Below are 14,339 nucleotides of genomic sequence, written 5' to 3' on the forward strand. Positions count from 1 at the left end.
ATATACACACACACACACACACACACACACACACACACACAGAGTATATAGTATGTTAAAGGTAACAGTTACAGGGAAAATGGAGTAGGATAAGGGTTTTAAACTGAAAATAAGAATTGCAGTTTAGAGGAGTTGAGTTACAGTTTTAAATAGGTGGTTGGCATAGGTCTCACTGAAAAGTTGACATGTGAGCAAAGAAATGATGGAGGTAACATAGTGTAGCGACTGGAGGAAGGGCATCCCAGACAAAGGGAAGGAAAGGCAAAGAACTGGGGTAGAAGGAATGACACTAGGGCAGTGAGGCCAAAGTGGGGCTTGGAAGGAAGCATGAATGGCAGGGACTCGTGTGTATGTGTGTACACGTGCATACGTGTGCACAAAAAATAATGTTATATATTAGAGGCTACTGTGATTGGTATCCTCCCTTGACCTTGACACTGCTGAGCGACTGACACTTTCACTTGACCTTGATTACCTGTCAAGAGACAATAAAGCCACTCACCTGAAATACACTACGGTGGTGTTGCCACAGCTCAAGATAATGGTGCCATTGTTTTTTTTGTTTTTTAGTTGCTAAGTTGTGTCTGACTCTTTTGTGACCCCATGGACTGTAGCCTGCCAGGCTCCTCTGTCCAGGCAAGAATACTGGAGTGGATTGCCATTTCCTTCTTCTGATCTTCCTGACCCAGGGACTGAACCTGCTTCTCCTGCATGTCCTGAATTGCAGGTGGATTCTTTATAGCTGAGCCACCAGGGAAGTCCTTTAACTGCTGATCTCACTTCAAAGTGACAATTCAGATCTGTGAGGTAAGACAATGTTGTTGCCTCTACCTTATGCCTAGTATAATAGAGTGAACCTATGTAACAAAGTGAAACTATTGGTCAAAGCCAGCCAGAAATAACCCTTCCCATTCCCGGTAGCTAAACCACTTTCAGGAGATCCTGAGAAATCACAAGGGTTTTTTACTTTTCAAGCTCGCATCCAACTACACCAAGTTAAACTTCTTTTACTCATTAAAAAGCTAGGTTTAAACACAAATGATTAGAAGTGCATCTGTTTGGGAAGTGAATAATTACCATGGACATACACAAGATACTTGGATTGATTTGGATGATTGTACTTAAGAAACACATTTTTCAGAAAGCCATTCTTCTTTGCTAAATGGCTGTCAATATGGAAATGCATGGCGTTGGTTATTTCAGCTAAAGCATGTCAAGAACTGAATAATCAAGCGTTAGGTTACAAAGTTTAAAAGTTAATATAGCAGCACTGAGTATTTGTATTAGTGCTTTAAGTAGATAAATTAAATTGAAACGTGTCTCTTAAGCAGTCATTGAACAAGCAAGATGAGAAATAAATTGAGCTTCACATAGGCCTTTATGGTGTCTAACAACTGTGTCTGTCAACACATGGATCCTTTTCACTGTCAATTCAGCACACATTTTGCAGACCTTGGGCCTGCAATTATTTCATTTCCTTTCTTGGAAATGTAATTTCCACTTACTTTTGGAGAATAAAAGGCAGACAAAAGGAGGAAGGAGTTGCAGTATTTTCTGATTAAGATTATCCGTGTAAAATGGTAAAGGAAAAAAAAATCTATACACACACACACACACACTGAAGCATTTCTCAGAAACTAACTTGTCTCAGCCAAATTGCTTTTGTGTCTGGATATTGGTTCAAATGTAGCCAGACTGCTGATGTCAAATTAGGTGCTAAACAAATGTAATAGGAAAGATGAAGAATGAATATAGATCATCTTTCTGTTAGAACTGTTCAAATGACTCCCGTCAAAAGAAGGAAATGCATGACTGCAGGAGAAAATGTACTTTTAAACACAATGAAATTAGATAAAACTGTAAATCAGCAAAGAAGGTCATTCATTCCAAAAGAAGGGGAAAAAAAGTTAATAGTACCAATAAGAAAAATACAAGACTGGAAGAAAATACCCACTGGCAAAAATAGATCTAAACTGAATTTCAACTTCATTTGTCCAGGCTTCACCTTAAAACTAAGACAGGTAGAGTTACAAAAAAAGGGGGGTTCTTTCTTTCCCGATAGAACAGGAAATCAGAGGTTTAATTAACCGTGATTACAATATTCGCTGATCTGATTTGTCTCACCTCTTCCTTTTCTTTGTGTGACAAACCAGCTGACATCCTGGCAAGAGAACTAAAGCAAAACTAGACTAATTTCAAAAAGAGCATGCCATTGTTATAAAACAAATTGATCTTCCACCAGAACTGTCTGAAACACATTCAATAGCAGGATTAACTCTTTAACAATCAAAGTGCCACTTTCAAGCCAGGTAACTCTTTACATAGCATGTCTTCAATCTCAGGACAGAGCAATATTAAGGTACGTCTTTAATTGAGAATCAGAAAATAAGGTTGTAAAAACGTACCCTTCAAAGTAACTTTGAAGACCTAGTATCTTCTGAAAGATCTAGTATCTTCTCTGGCCACTCATGAACCATTAAGAGGAATGATCTAAGTATTTAATCTTGAAAGAATGATTAAATGTCTTCTGATGCTGAATAAGGATCATCCAAGTCAATTCTTTGTGCAGAAGAAGAATCAGATTACCAAACCAGTTAGGGATGGACTTCTCTTTATACATATTTGCTTGGCATCAGCATTAGACCTCTAAAGCTAGGAGCCTAGAATCAAAAGTTGGCTCATCAAACAGAGGAAGAAGAGTATCTATTGGCTAACCAAATCAAAAGCTCTCTAAAAGAGAAACAAAGCAAAGTAGCACACAAATTAGTCATCACAGATTTCTTCTACATACTACTTAGTAAAGAGCATCATTACTTACTGAAATGTAACCTTGGAACTTGAGCATCCTTCCCATTTACACGACCCTTCACCTGGCTCAGGTGTTGGGGGGGGCGGGCTGTTGAATTCTGCCTCCAGAGTTTTCTTGTTCAAGGCTGTTTTTGTTACACTGGATACAGAACCCAACACGGGCATGGATTTGGACTCTGAGGTGGCTAATGTTCCAGGTGGACCTTAAAACCAAACACATACCTCAAGTTTAATAATTCTGTTCGATGCTTATTAATATGGAACTGAAAAACAGATTAGCTGAACATCCCCGCAGGAAGAGAAGAGGCCAAGACTTGCTAAAATTTCAAGAGCATGCTGGAAAATCTTCCTATTAGAAATCTACTCTGCTTGGCTGGCACCACTGCTTTTCAGGGTGGCAGGACCATGCTGAGAAACTGTGTAAAGACCTTTAAGCAACTACAAAATCTCAGGCCATGGTTCCCTCAACTGACCAGAGTCCTTGGTAACACTGGAATTGTCAAGTCTTTACTTCTCACAGAGTATGGCTTTCTGGCAGCCCTACTTGAATCATTTGGCCTCTCAAGAGTTAATTCTTCCCCAAACTCAGCTCTGATTTTAAAGAGAAAATGGAATGATGTCAAAAAGCTGTTTCTAAAAGGCTCATGAAGGCTTCCTGAACATTAAACAGCTTTTATGAACATTTTCATTTTAATGTGATTGAGAAGTAAGTGGATTTACTTCCTGTTAAAGTACAGACACAGGATTATAAAAATTAAGTGGCAAAGAGTTTGGCTGTTTACCTTTTGGACTCTTCTACTCTTTTTAGATAGGATCAGAAAACTGTAATAGGGCTTGTTACTATAATTATTGGCATATTAATCTGAAACTTCTGGCATTGAAGCTAAACTCCATCATTACTTTTTTTTCTATCTTCTGTTAGGAAGATGCTTGCTATCCTAGACAGCTTTTTCAAAGCAAGATTCTAATATGTCTTTCCTGAAACTTCAGAAGGAATCCTTAGGTATTCTTTTAAAACAAAATAATTTATAAAATGTCACAAAGGTACAAATAAAATCAGAACTTCTAAAAAATTAAGCTAAAGAACAAATGTGAAAGGTGTCACTAAGAAGAAAACAAAACTTGGGAGTCTCTTTATCCTTAAACAAAGTCATATCGTCTCCTAAAATGGAAAAGTACTGGTGGGTACAATCCAAAATGTTACCTAATCCTTGATCACTAATATTAAGCTCTGGAATTTTATTCTTCTATTTGCATATAAATGTGTCATGTATTACAGCAGTGTAACATATGAACTCCAAAAATGAAGTTCTAATTTGGAAAACTTGAGAGAGGCTAGAAAATTGTTCAGCCATTCTGTGACTGCAGCTCCTTTAGACTTAATCCCCCCTGGTCTGGTGGAAAGCCTCAGCTCACAGAGCATCACTGTCTGCCTTTCTCATTGATTTCTTCTATACCATCGAAGCAGAAAAATTTGTTATATTATAGAATATTCTGGGTCAAAAGGCCTTTCTCTCCTGCCTGTGGCAAGCCTCATGTTGCATGGCAATGAAGGAGTAAAGAGAAAAGGGCAGAAAGATCAAGAAAGTCCAAAAAAAAAAAGTCCATTTCAAAGAGTGCAAAAAGTGTTAACAACTAAAGGTGAGCTCAAGATTTGCTTCAGAGCAGCTCTATTCTGCTCTTGGGTAACTGCTGACTGCAACACCCAGTAGCTTTAAACAATCTGTCCTTGTAGAAAAGCAAGATCTAGTTTTTTGAATATATACCAACGCCTGCTGCTTGTTCTGCAACTAAGCCAGTTAAAAAGTGGGGAGGGTGGTTGAGCTGAGCCAGAACTCGTATTTTCGTTACATACAAAAGAAAAATATGAAGAAAAATGCTTAATGCTTAAGATGATGATGATGTTTAATATTATCATTATTATTGCATCCTGTTTAAGCTGTCCAAATATTTTCTGATCCGCTCCCACCATGCAGCTGTGCTACTTCAGCTCCTTATTTGTTCCCCTGGAATTTCACTTTCTCATTCCATGACCTTTATAAAAAGATTTACATAGTAAATACCTCTGCCAGCTTGATCCTTCAAACATCTGAACTATGTTTAAAAAAAAAATGGTATGATTTCTTTTACTAGGTGATAGAGATTGAAGTTTGTTTCCTCTTTTTTTTTTTGCTTTGGCTACTCGAAAGACTATTTCTGCTCACCTACAAGCCACTTCCTTTAGTATGTTTCCTCTCTACCCTGCCAATTACACAGTTCTTATTTCTCTATCTAAATGTTAATGATTCTACTGAATCTCTTATTATAACTTGCCTCAAATGATACCTTGAATATCTGTATGCTGGTGGAATATAATCAATAAAATGAAAGATTCTCACCATGCCTATAAGATATGTTCCTACTTTTCTCCACATTTAAAATATTCAGCTTTCCATACTGACTAAAATGAAAATGTTTCCTCACTTCTCCCATGGAAAACTAACTCTGAAATAGCGAGTGCTACGTGTTTGACCAAAAGAGTGAAGTAAGAATGTTTCTGGAGGAACATAAAGGTCAGTGGCAAAATAAAAAATGTAAACGACAGAGCACTAAAATGGCATTCACCAAGTCCCCAAAATGAATCAAGACTATGAATGACTACTACACAAATACTTTCAGGATGAAATGCTGGAAAAGTCACAGCACTGATTAAGTTGCAAATGAATAACAGCTCATTGTGGAGGCTGGTAAAAACTTGTAAAGCACATGTCAAGACAAAAACTCTTCTATGGTATCCTTTATTTTTCCTGAGGGGTGGTTATTTTTTCTAGGGGTGGAGGTTGTTAATTCTTATAGGATATTAACAGAATTTCTAGTCCAAACTAAAAACTGGACGGCTAATTTTTTTTAAGGAGGACACAAAGGCTTCACTTTTTTATTGAAAAAAAAAAAAAAGTTTTGGCTGGTTTTATGCTGCTTCTGGTTCAACGAACCAATTTACTCAATTCAGTAAATCCCTTTATGCAAACTGGGCTTCCCTTGTGGCTCAGATGGTAAAGAATCTGCCTGCAGTGAGGGAGACCTGGGTTTGATCCTTCGGTTGGGAAGATCCCCTAGAGAAGGGAAAAGCTACCCACTCCTGTATTCTGGCCTGGAGAATTCCATGGATTGTATAGTCCATGGGGTCGCAAAGACTTGGACACAACTGAGCGACTTTCACTTTCACTTTCTATATGTAAACTAGAGCTTGATTATCAAAACCCCCAATCCTTAATATTCTAGCAATTTAAACCTGCTAGATATGATGGCAATGCAAATATAAGCTGTTGTGACAGACTAATTGTAGTTGATTTAACACCGTCTGAAAGATTCAGTCCATTAGCTATGGTCACAGTTAATATTAGTTTACGGTGGTTTTTCAAAACTAGCCTCCTGGCAACAAGGGGGAAAACCTCACAAAGGTTCCTGCTACTTCCCATGATCAAGCTGATGGAAAAAAAAAAAACAACTGTAGACATACAAACTGAGTTCTGGAACACATGATAAAGTCTCATACATGTGTGTCATGACAGCAATGCAAACTGTGACCTCAAGATGCTCAGATGGTCATTTACAGTGGGTGATAGAGCTGGACTTTCTCATTCACTTGGTTCACAGGCAGAGGCAATAAACTAAATGGGTATGAAAAATAAAGATGATCTCTCTACATTTGTAACAGATTTGTAATTACTACTATTATTACTGGTTATTATGTGCTTTGTCCCAGGCATTGTGCTAAGCACTGTTTATATATATTGAAACGTAATGACTTGATCCTTGAAATAAGTCTATGAGGTAGTGCTTTTATTATTCTCGTTTTATAGATGAAGAAACAGAGACTGAGCAATTTGCTTGTAGGGCAAGCAGTGAATTAAAGTCATGCCCTCTGGTTAGGGAGCCTTCCCTCAACATTGTTACCAAAGCCCCACCTGAATGTTTTTAACCACAGGGCAGCCTGCATTCAGCAAAGCAGATCCATAAAACCCCTATTCCCTACAAATAACTAAACAAACATGCCAATAAATAAAAATACATAAGAGCTCTTATGAGATATTCCTAAGTACCTTTGCCCATCCATTACTTCTCATTCACATCAAAAAAATTTTAATAATAATTTTAGAAAGATCATTTTATGTTAAAAAGAGACTGAAAGGAAGATGCTTAAGAGAGGAAGAGTAGAGCCGTGGAGAATTCAAACCAGCTTACTACTGCTATCTGCTTCTGCTGTCAACTTTCTGCGACGCAAAATCCTTTCTAACTCAGTTTCACTGTTTTCAATGTGAAGGGATTTTAAGCTTCTTGAACTAGTGGATTTGTTAAGTGTCCCCTAAAGTGAAAACAAAACAAAAACAAAAAGGTTAATGTCTTAATACAATACACAAAAGAATATAAAAGTCAAACCACCAAAACATTACCAGATTTGAATGGAATTAGGAACTAAAAATGAATTTGCTCTGTATGTATTTTTAATGTACACATCTTTAACAACACATAGTGTTGGATCATTTAAGAAGACGCTACTGATGATGTAAGATGTTGAGCTTTCATATCAAAAGAACGGCACAAGAACACCTCTCGATGGGCTAACTATATGAAATTCAGTGGTGGGAAGGTACTTGCACATTGATGATTAAGATTCTGATGTGTGTTGATCGACCACGTGGAGAAGAGAACGGATATACTGAACTCACCTGAGAAGGTTATCTTGATATGGCAGCCACGAGTTACTGAACCCATATCCTTGCGGCACTGAAATATGTGGCTGATTCTTCAGAGAATGACCCTGGCTGCACACCTGGTGATAATGGTGTCGCGCTGCCAAAGGAGGCACAAAGTGCTCTCCGGTGGCTTACCCAAGGAAGTGCTGCACTGAACACACCACGACTTCATTGTGCAAGAGGAAAGGTCATAATCATACAGGGAGGCAAGGAACGGCCGGCACCGCCATGCCACACTGCTGAACGGAGGAGGCGGGGAATGTATCAGTTAGGACCCAGAAGACGCTGAAGGAAAAACAAGACAAGGACGCCACAGAGCTAGGCTCCTACTGAAAGCAGTGCTGACTTCCAAGAGGACTGAGAGAGACCCAGGGAGTGCTTCCCTGCCCTGCCTCCTCCAGGAAGTACAGAGGGACAGCTATGGTTTTCTGGCCCCATTACCGGTCAAGGGTTTGTACAGAGCACTGGGTGATGCACTTCTCAGATTTAAGGGGTAAGGATTGAGCATCCCACCACTACAAGTGGTCCATTTTCTTTTCTAAGAAATGCCCACTATTTCTTCAAAATAGCCCTCCTCAGCTGTGCCACAGACTTGTCGGGGAGCGGGGATTTAAAAAACAAACAAACAAAAAAACCCAGTTGAACCACAATCTTCTGATCAGAGAAAATCAGAACCTCAAGTCAGGTATAACTTTCCAGACTTCGTGGCAGAGTTGGAAAGCAGCCTTTGTCATCTCAGCTCACTGTGGGTTCGCCTTAATCCTGCTCCCTGCCCCCTGCCAACTTCCTGAAGGATTCTAAGAATCCTACTGGCTAAAATGGTAACTCATGTTTCTTCTTTAGCCTATAAAACAGAAAAAGTAGCTTGTAAAATTAGGTAGTTGCAAATCTCACATGATATAGGTTATTTACTATGCTGTTTTGTTTACAAAGGTGTTTTTCTCCACCTAACAGCACAAAGTTACAGAAAAGCAGTCTACTGTCACAGGAAATTGATAAGATTAGGAGATTATAGTCTTCTGCTATTTGGCTAGCTAACCAAAACTGATATGTAAAATACATAAGGCTCACATTTTAATCAGGCATCTAACATTTTCCCTCTGGAAGAACCTCTTTCTCCTCTTGATTTATTGCAAAAATTCATAAATACATTAAAGGAAAATCATATTACATGTAACACTATAATTATTTTATAATTTTTAAAAATCAGATAATTTTATTTAACAGTTAATGAGGATCTATATCCACTCATCAAAGAGTTATACAGTAAGGCAGGATTGACACTGATAAGGTAATGAAAACAGAACTAAAACCAACTTAGATAAAAATTTTTTTATGTATTAGAAAAAATATTCCCAAATCATTTGTGCTGAAAATTTTTAAAAAGTTGTACCATTTGTAAACAGTAAAACTCATGGCCATTACTATTAAAATCACTCATAAAACTATGAGTGATATCCAATTTGATATTCAAATTATTTGAATATCAAGGACATTCTGCATGCTATTTCCAATGGCTGGAGTTAATTCAAGAAAAAGTTATGTGTCTGTGTATGTACATGTACATACCCATACACCGTCCAAGGACATCTTTTATTGAAGAATTTATCTTTCACAATATTCTCTATTTTTGTTTGGATAAAAGCATTATTTCCCCAAACTCCTGACTGTGGCAAGCTACCCTCTCATCACACCTGATACTTGAAGGAATCCATTTTCCAAGTTCTAATCCCTGAATTCCCAACTTCTTTCTCCATTCACTGACTGAGATGGTTGATTCAGTTAATATCTGAGCAAACTTTAAATATGGAGGCAATTCTGGAGGAAAGGTTTCTGCACTGATCTCAACGGACATGATCCAGGAGCTCAGCTAATAAAGTATTGAGATTGTCTTAATTATCTATTTATATTATAATCATAAAATTAGAGAATCAGAAATTACCACGTGGTACATACAATTCCTTCACTTCACAGAGAAGAGAATCCCTAGGGGTTTGGGGCCAGGTCCCACAGTAAGTGGGTAATAGGGCTGAACCTAGAACTTGGCTTTTCTAATTTCTAGAACAGTATTCTGTTTCTACTTCAAGCCACTTTCATCATTTACCAGCTTTAACATATTACTGACTGGGAGATTTTGCAAAAATTAATGCCAGTGGCCAGTGATTTGTTATGTAAGTGATGTTAATCTTCATGTTAGTTAAACGTTCATAAAACTGACAAATCTAATTGTCAGGGAGTAATTTGACAAAAACTCATAATGTTCAAAAAGACCTAAAAGAGAATTTTTAAAAAGCTGGTTTTGTCTCTTTGATTTAGAGGCAACTGAACTTGAGAGGAGACTTTCAGATTAATTTCTACTGATTCATTCTTTGGAAATCATCATTTTCACTTAAGAGTGGCTTTTAAATGGCTGGGGTGGCTCCAGAGATTTCTAAAACCCTTGTGTGACTATGAGAAGTGAACTGTATATATTTCTATCCACAGACTATACAACCTTAAAAATTAAGTGCAAATAGACTTGGAAAAGTAAGTTCAGTCAACACTGAGACTTTTAAAAGTTGACCTGAAAAGTGTACAAAAGAGTGAGGTTTTCCAACTCCACAGAAACATGAGATGTGTTTTCTACTCATGTGCTAAGTTTCAGCAGTAGGCTTACAACTCAGGTCACTTTCATTTCAGCAAAAACACCTGCACACTGAGCTCATTCTTGGTTTCTGTTCAGGAACAGAACTGAACCCAGCACTTCTGGGTTTCTTGGTATCTCTTGGTACCAGTGCTCATTTTCCACAATCGGCAGACTTTTCATGTTCTTTTCATGTTTGTTTCTCATGTGCTTTGCTTGGTACTAACTCCTAATAGTCTGAACTCCAGCAGGAAGCACCAATAGAGCCCCACCTGATGGGGCGGGGCGGGGGGGGAGTCGGCTTTGTTTCTGTCCTAAAAAAAGTTGTATGGTGTCTTGGCTCAAGGTGACTAGGAGCTCCAAGTGATCCATCAGCCCTCAAAGACAACTTCTATAGTGATAGTGCAAAGTTGCCATTTGGGCAGAGGAAAGTAGGGGAGGGCATCTTGAGTTCCACTTCTTAAAAATGTAAGGAAAAGAATAACAGCTGTTAGCAATACACATTAATACCACGTAAGGAAGGGAAATCTAATGATAAATCCAGGGCAAAAGAGGATGGGGGCAACCTGCAGAAAAGAAAGATGTTTTGACAGTTTTTATAATTTGCAAATTATTCCACAAAAATCTGTTCATGAATTTCTCTCCTTGAAGTGGCACAAAACTATGGTGAGTATGAGTGTCTAGTGAACATGACCTTTAAAAGCAATGCTGTGATTCAATAAACTTGCTACCATCCAGCATTATCAGGAAGTGGGATAGCTTGGGTAATCAAATATCACGTGTCTCATGTCGATGACTGATTTTTCCAATAAACCTAATTTTAACAACAAACTGAGTGCAGTTTACCTTTTCACTGAGGATCAGAACTATAACCCTAGAACCTCAGAATGCCCTGAGGGCATCTTTATGAACAAGAATTAACAGTATAATGTAGAGACAACAAAGAAGACGTCATAGGGCATCCTCCTTACCAGAACACTGGATAACAAAATGTTCTCACCAAAGAAACCATTAGATAATAACCACCTAGCTTTTCAAAGATTTTAATACTTTATTCTGCAGGGAGGCCACCAGTACTAAGCCAGTGTTGCATACCTCTCATGAGTACTAATTCCACTCACCTAAAAACTACAGCAAACTAATTAAGCCATTCTGAGTTAAGTCTACTGTTTCATGCTTGATGAAAATAATTTTGTTTACCACAATTATGTGGATGTCTGCATGCAATGCATAATTAGCGCAGTAACAACAAACATGGGAATATTAGCTCTGTACCTCCGCCCCCATGTTTGTTGACTTACTGTGCATAATAACTGGTATTGAGACTGTAACGGGATCTGAGAATAGAGCTCTTAGCATCTGAAACATTTTCTAAGTGAGGCGTTTGTCTCTGACAGAAACTGTTGGACAGGACAGTATTCATTTATTCTGTTGGCAAAAGCTCAGACTTTGGAAAGAAGAAATATGACTAGAGATGGGCATTAAGCATGTTCTCCAGTGGGTGTGAATTACTTTCAGAGAATGAAATCAGTAACATAAAGAAAGGAACTTTTATTTTATTCTCCAATTTATGATCAAATGCCTTTTTTTAAACTGTGAGGGAAGCAGACTGTGACTCTGATGCTAACACATTTGGGTAGAAGCTCAGATTTATATCTAGGTGCCAAGAATTCTCCTTTCAGTCTCCAAAGATGCCATTCATGTGAGATACTACTACACAATCAACTGTTATTTTCTACTATACTTATTGTAGATTTACTTATAAATAAATCTACTATAATCTATATAGAGATTTACTTATAAGATTATCTACTATATTTATAATACATCTATCTACTATATTTATAATATATATACTATATTTTTGGTATCAGTAAGCATCTGCTGATTCTCCCATCTGGCCAGACACTTTATCTTCATGCTGCAAGGCAAGGGTTGGAGGTCAAGAACAGGAGACAATGATTTGGAGGGAAGTGTACCCATCCTTTCAGAACAGAAACAGCAGAGTACTGACACATTATTAACACCCCCAGGGCAGGAGTCCACAGCACAATCGAGCAAACTATCACAAGTAGTGAGGCTTCTTGTAAACGGAACTAAAATATACCAAAACCAATTATTCATCAAAATAGAGTTTAAAAATATTCTTCCGTTTTCCCATTAACTGACTGAGATCTGTTCTTACCAGCATTCCTTTGAGTTCATTCACTGCACTTTCAGAGCCTTTTGCAGATTCCGGCTACAATTTTAAAAAGAAGAAAAACAACTGAGTAATTCGGTTTTAAAATACCAAACAAAGATTTTTACATGGCAAAGTGTCGGTAACTTATATTATATTGACTATATGTTTTAATAATGAGGTCGATGTCTAACAGTTAGGAAAAAATATTAGACATGTTAGTGCTCCCAAGGGCGCAGTTAAACAGAAAATTAGAGGCGCTAGTCAAAGCAAAAGGACTCGAGCCACTATTTGTCTACATGTTTTGTTCCTTCTTGTTATCATCACATATAGAAAAGATGTGGTGAACATTAAATTTCAAAGATTTAATTCCAAATGATTCAGAACTTTTTACAACAAACTTTGCTCCACTCTCACTGCTGGACTTGAGCCAGCAAGTGAGGACCAGGAAAGTAGCAGTGCAGAGCAGAAAGCAAGTGACAGGGCAGAAAACCTCTCAGCTCCATCAGCTCCAGGTGAGGCCAGCTCAGAGGCCTGGGAGGTCTCGTCTCACGAATTTCGTAACAGGGATCAGCAAAGAACCCAGATTGTAGGAGAACGTTAGCATCACTGGCTCTCAAAGCAGTAAAAGACCTCAGAGCATGTGTAGTCCAAGCACTTCATCTTTTTTAAAAAAAATATTTATTTGTTTATTTGGCTGTGCCAGGTCTTAGCTGTAGCATGTGGGATCTAGCTCCCTGACCAGGGATTGAACCCAGGCCCCCTGCATTGGAGGTGTGGAGTCTTAGCCACGGACCACCAGGGGAAGTCCCTACTTCATCTTCTTTATGAGGAAAGTTTCACCTTGAGGAATTCTGTATTTGAGGCAGGTGTCTTGATGACAAGTCCAGCTCTCATCTGGCAACACCCTGAATAAAATCATTTGAAATGAAGTTCTGGGTAACACTTGCCTGCCCCACCATACCTAACAGTTTCTGTGGACCGCTCAACTGATTAAACAGAAGGAAAATTTGTTCATGAGGCCCTCAATGAAAAGACTGAAAAAAAAAAAAATCTCGGATTTTCCTTATACCACTTCCTTTCACAAATGATAGAGGTAAAGAGCAATCCTGCAAGTCACAGTGAAGGAATCCCTCAGGCCTCTCATTCCTAGAAAAGAGGCCAGGCTAATCTTGCATCAAGAAATGGGAGGTGATTCATTGCAACCTACAATCCTTTCCTCTCAAAAGGTAATAAAAGAATAAGATCCTATTCCAAGTTTTTAAAATTGTACAGTCAGAAAAAGTGAGGGGGGCGGTGGTTTGCTCATCATGTACAAATTAGACTAAGGCATCCGATTTTCAGAGCCTCAGTTTTCTGTGACGTATACATGCCATCAGTGCCAGTCAAAAGCTCTAAGACACTAATTTTAACCACACCAGCACCACCAACAGCATCAAGGAATTCAGTAATATGCAGTTAAATGAGTATCCTCAAGGCAGGCCTGACTTGCAGGTAAACTGTTTGGTGAGAAGTTACAACTTTTGAACAAATGCCCTGGCTACAGGCATACTCAAAGGTGCTGCTATGCCATTCAAGTGGCCCTCTGACTGCACAAGCTTTCTAAAGCTTGGACTGCATACTCTCACGACTGGTGACATACCAGGAGAGCATTGATGGTTCTGGGGCAAGAAGTGTGGACTGCGGCATGCGGTCACCATTTGTTTTAAAGGTTACGGACCAGGTCATTCAGCACTGTATCTACATAGTTTAATGATTACCAGCAAAAAAAAAAAAAACAGTTGTCCACTGATCCTTGTTCAGGTGTTTTCCAGATTTTGAATTGACATTAAATAATGTGTAACTGTTGAAAGAGCCACGGCATGAAAGAAAAACAACACAGTGATATCCTGAAAATGAAAGTACATACAGAACACTGATTGCTTACGATTTAAGAAGTTTCCAATATTTTTCTAATTTTGTTTCTTTTATGACACTGCATTTATCCTCTAGT

General features: G+C 38.3%; 1 protein-coding gene across 3 annotated transcripts in view; it reads right to left on the reverse strand.

The window, feature by feature from the left end:
• Nucleotides 1-14,339, reverse strand: part of SHTN1 (shootin 1) — a 115,000-nt gene that overhangs the window by 17,507 nt on the left and 83,154 nt on the right. For 2 of the 3 annotated variants that reach the window (XM_040254825.1, XM_040254824.1), the window contains exons 14-16: nt 12,353-12,406; nt 7,033-7,153; nt 2,819-3,011 (exon numbers count right to left, since the gene is read on the reverse strand). In XM_040254825.1, the coding sequence (XP_040110759.1) occupies nt 2,819-3,011; nt 7,033-7,153; nt 12,353-12,406 (368 nt within the window). The remainder of the gene's footprint in view (nt 1-2,818; nt 3,012-7,032; nt 7,154-12,352; nt 12,407-14,339) is intronic. The other variant, XM_040254826.1, reaches the window with a different exon arrangement.

Source organism: Oryx dammah, unplaced genomic scaffold (assembly GCF_014754425.2).
Source record: "Oryx dammah isolate SB20612 unplaced genomic scaffold, SCBI_Odam_1.1 HiC_scaffold_14, whole genome shotgun sequence".
NCBI classification, from domain to species: domain Eukaryota; kingdom Metazoa; phylum Chordata; class Mammalia; order Artiodactyla; family Bovidae; genus Oryx; species Oryx dammah.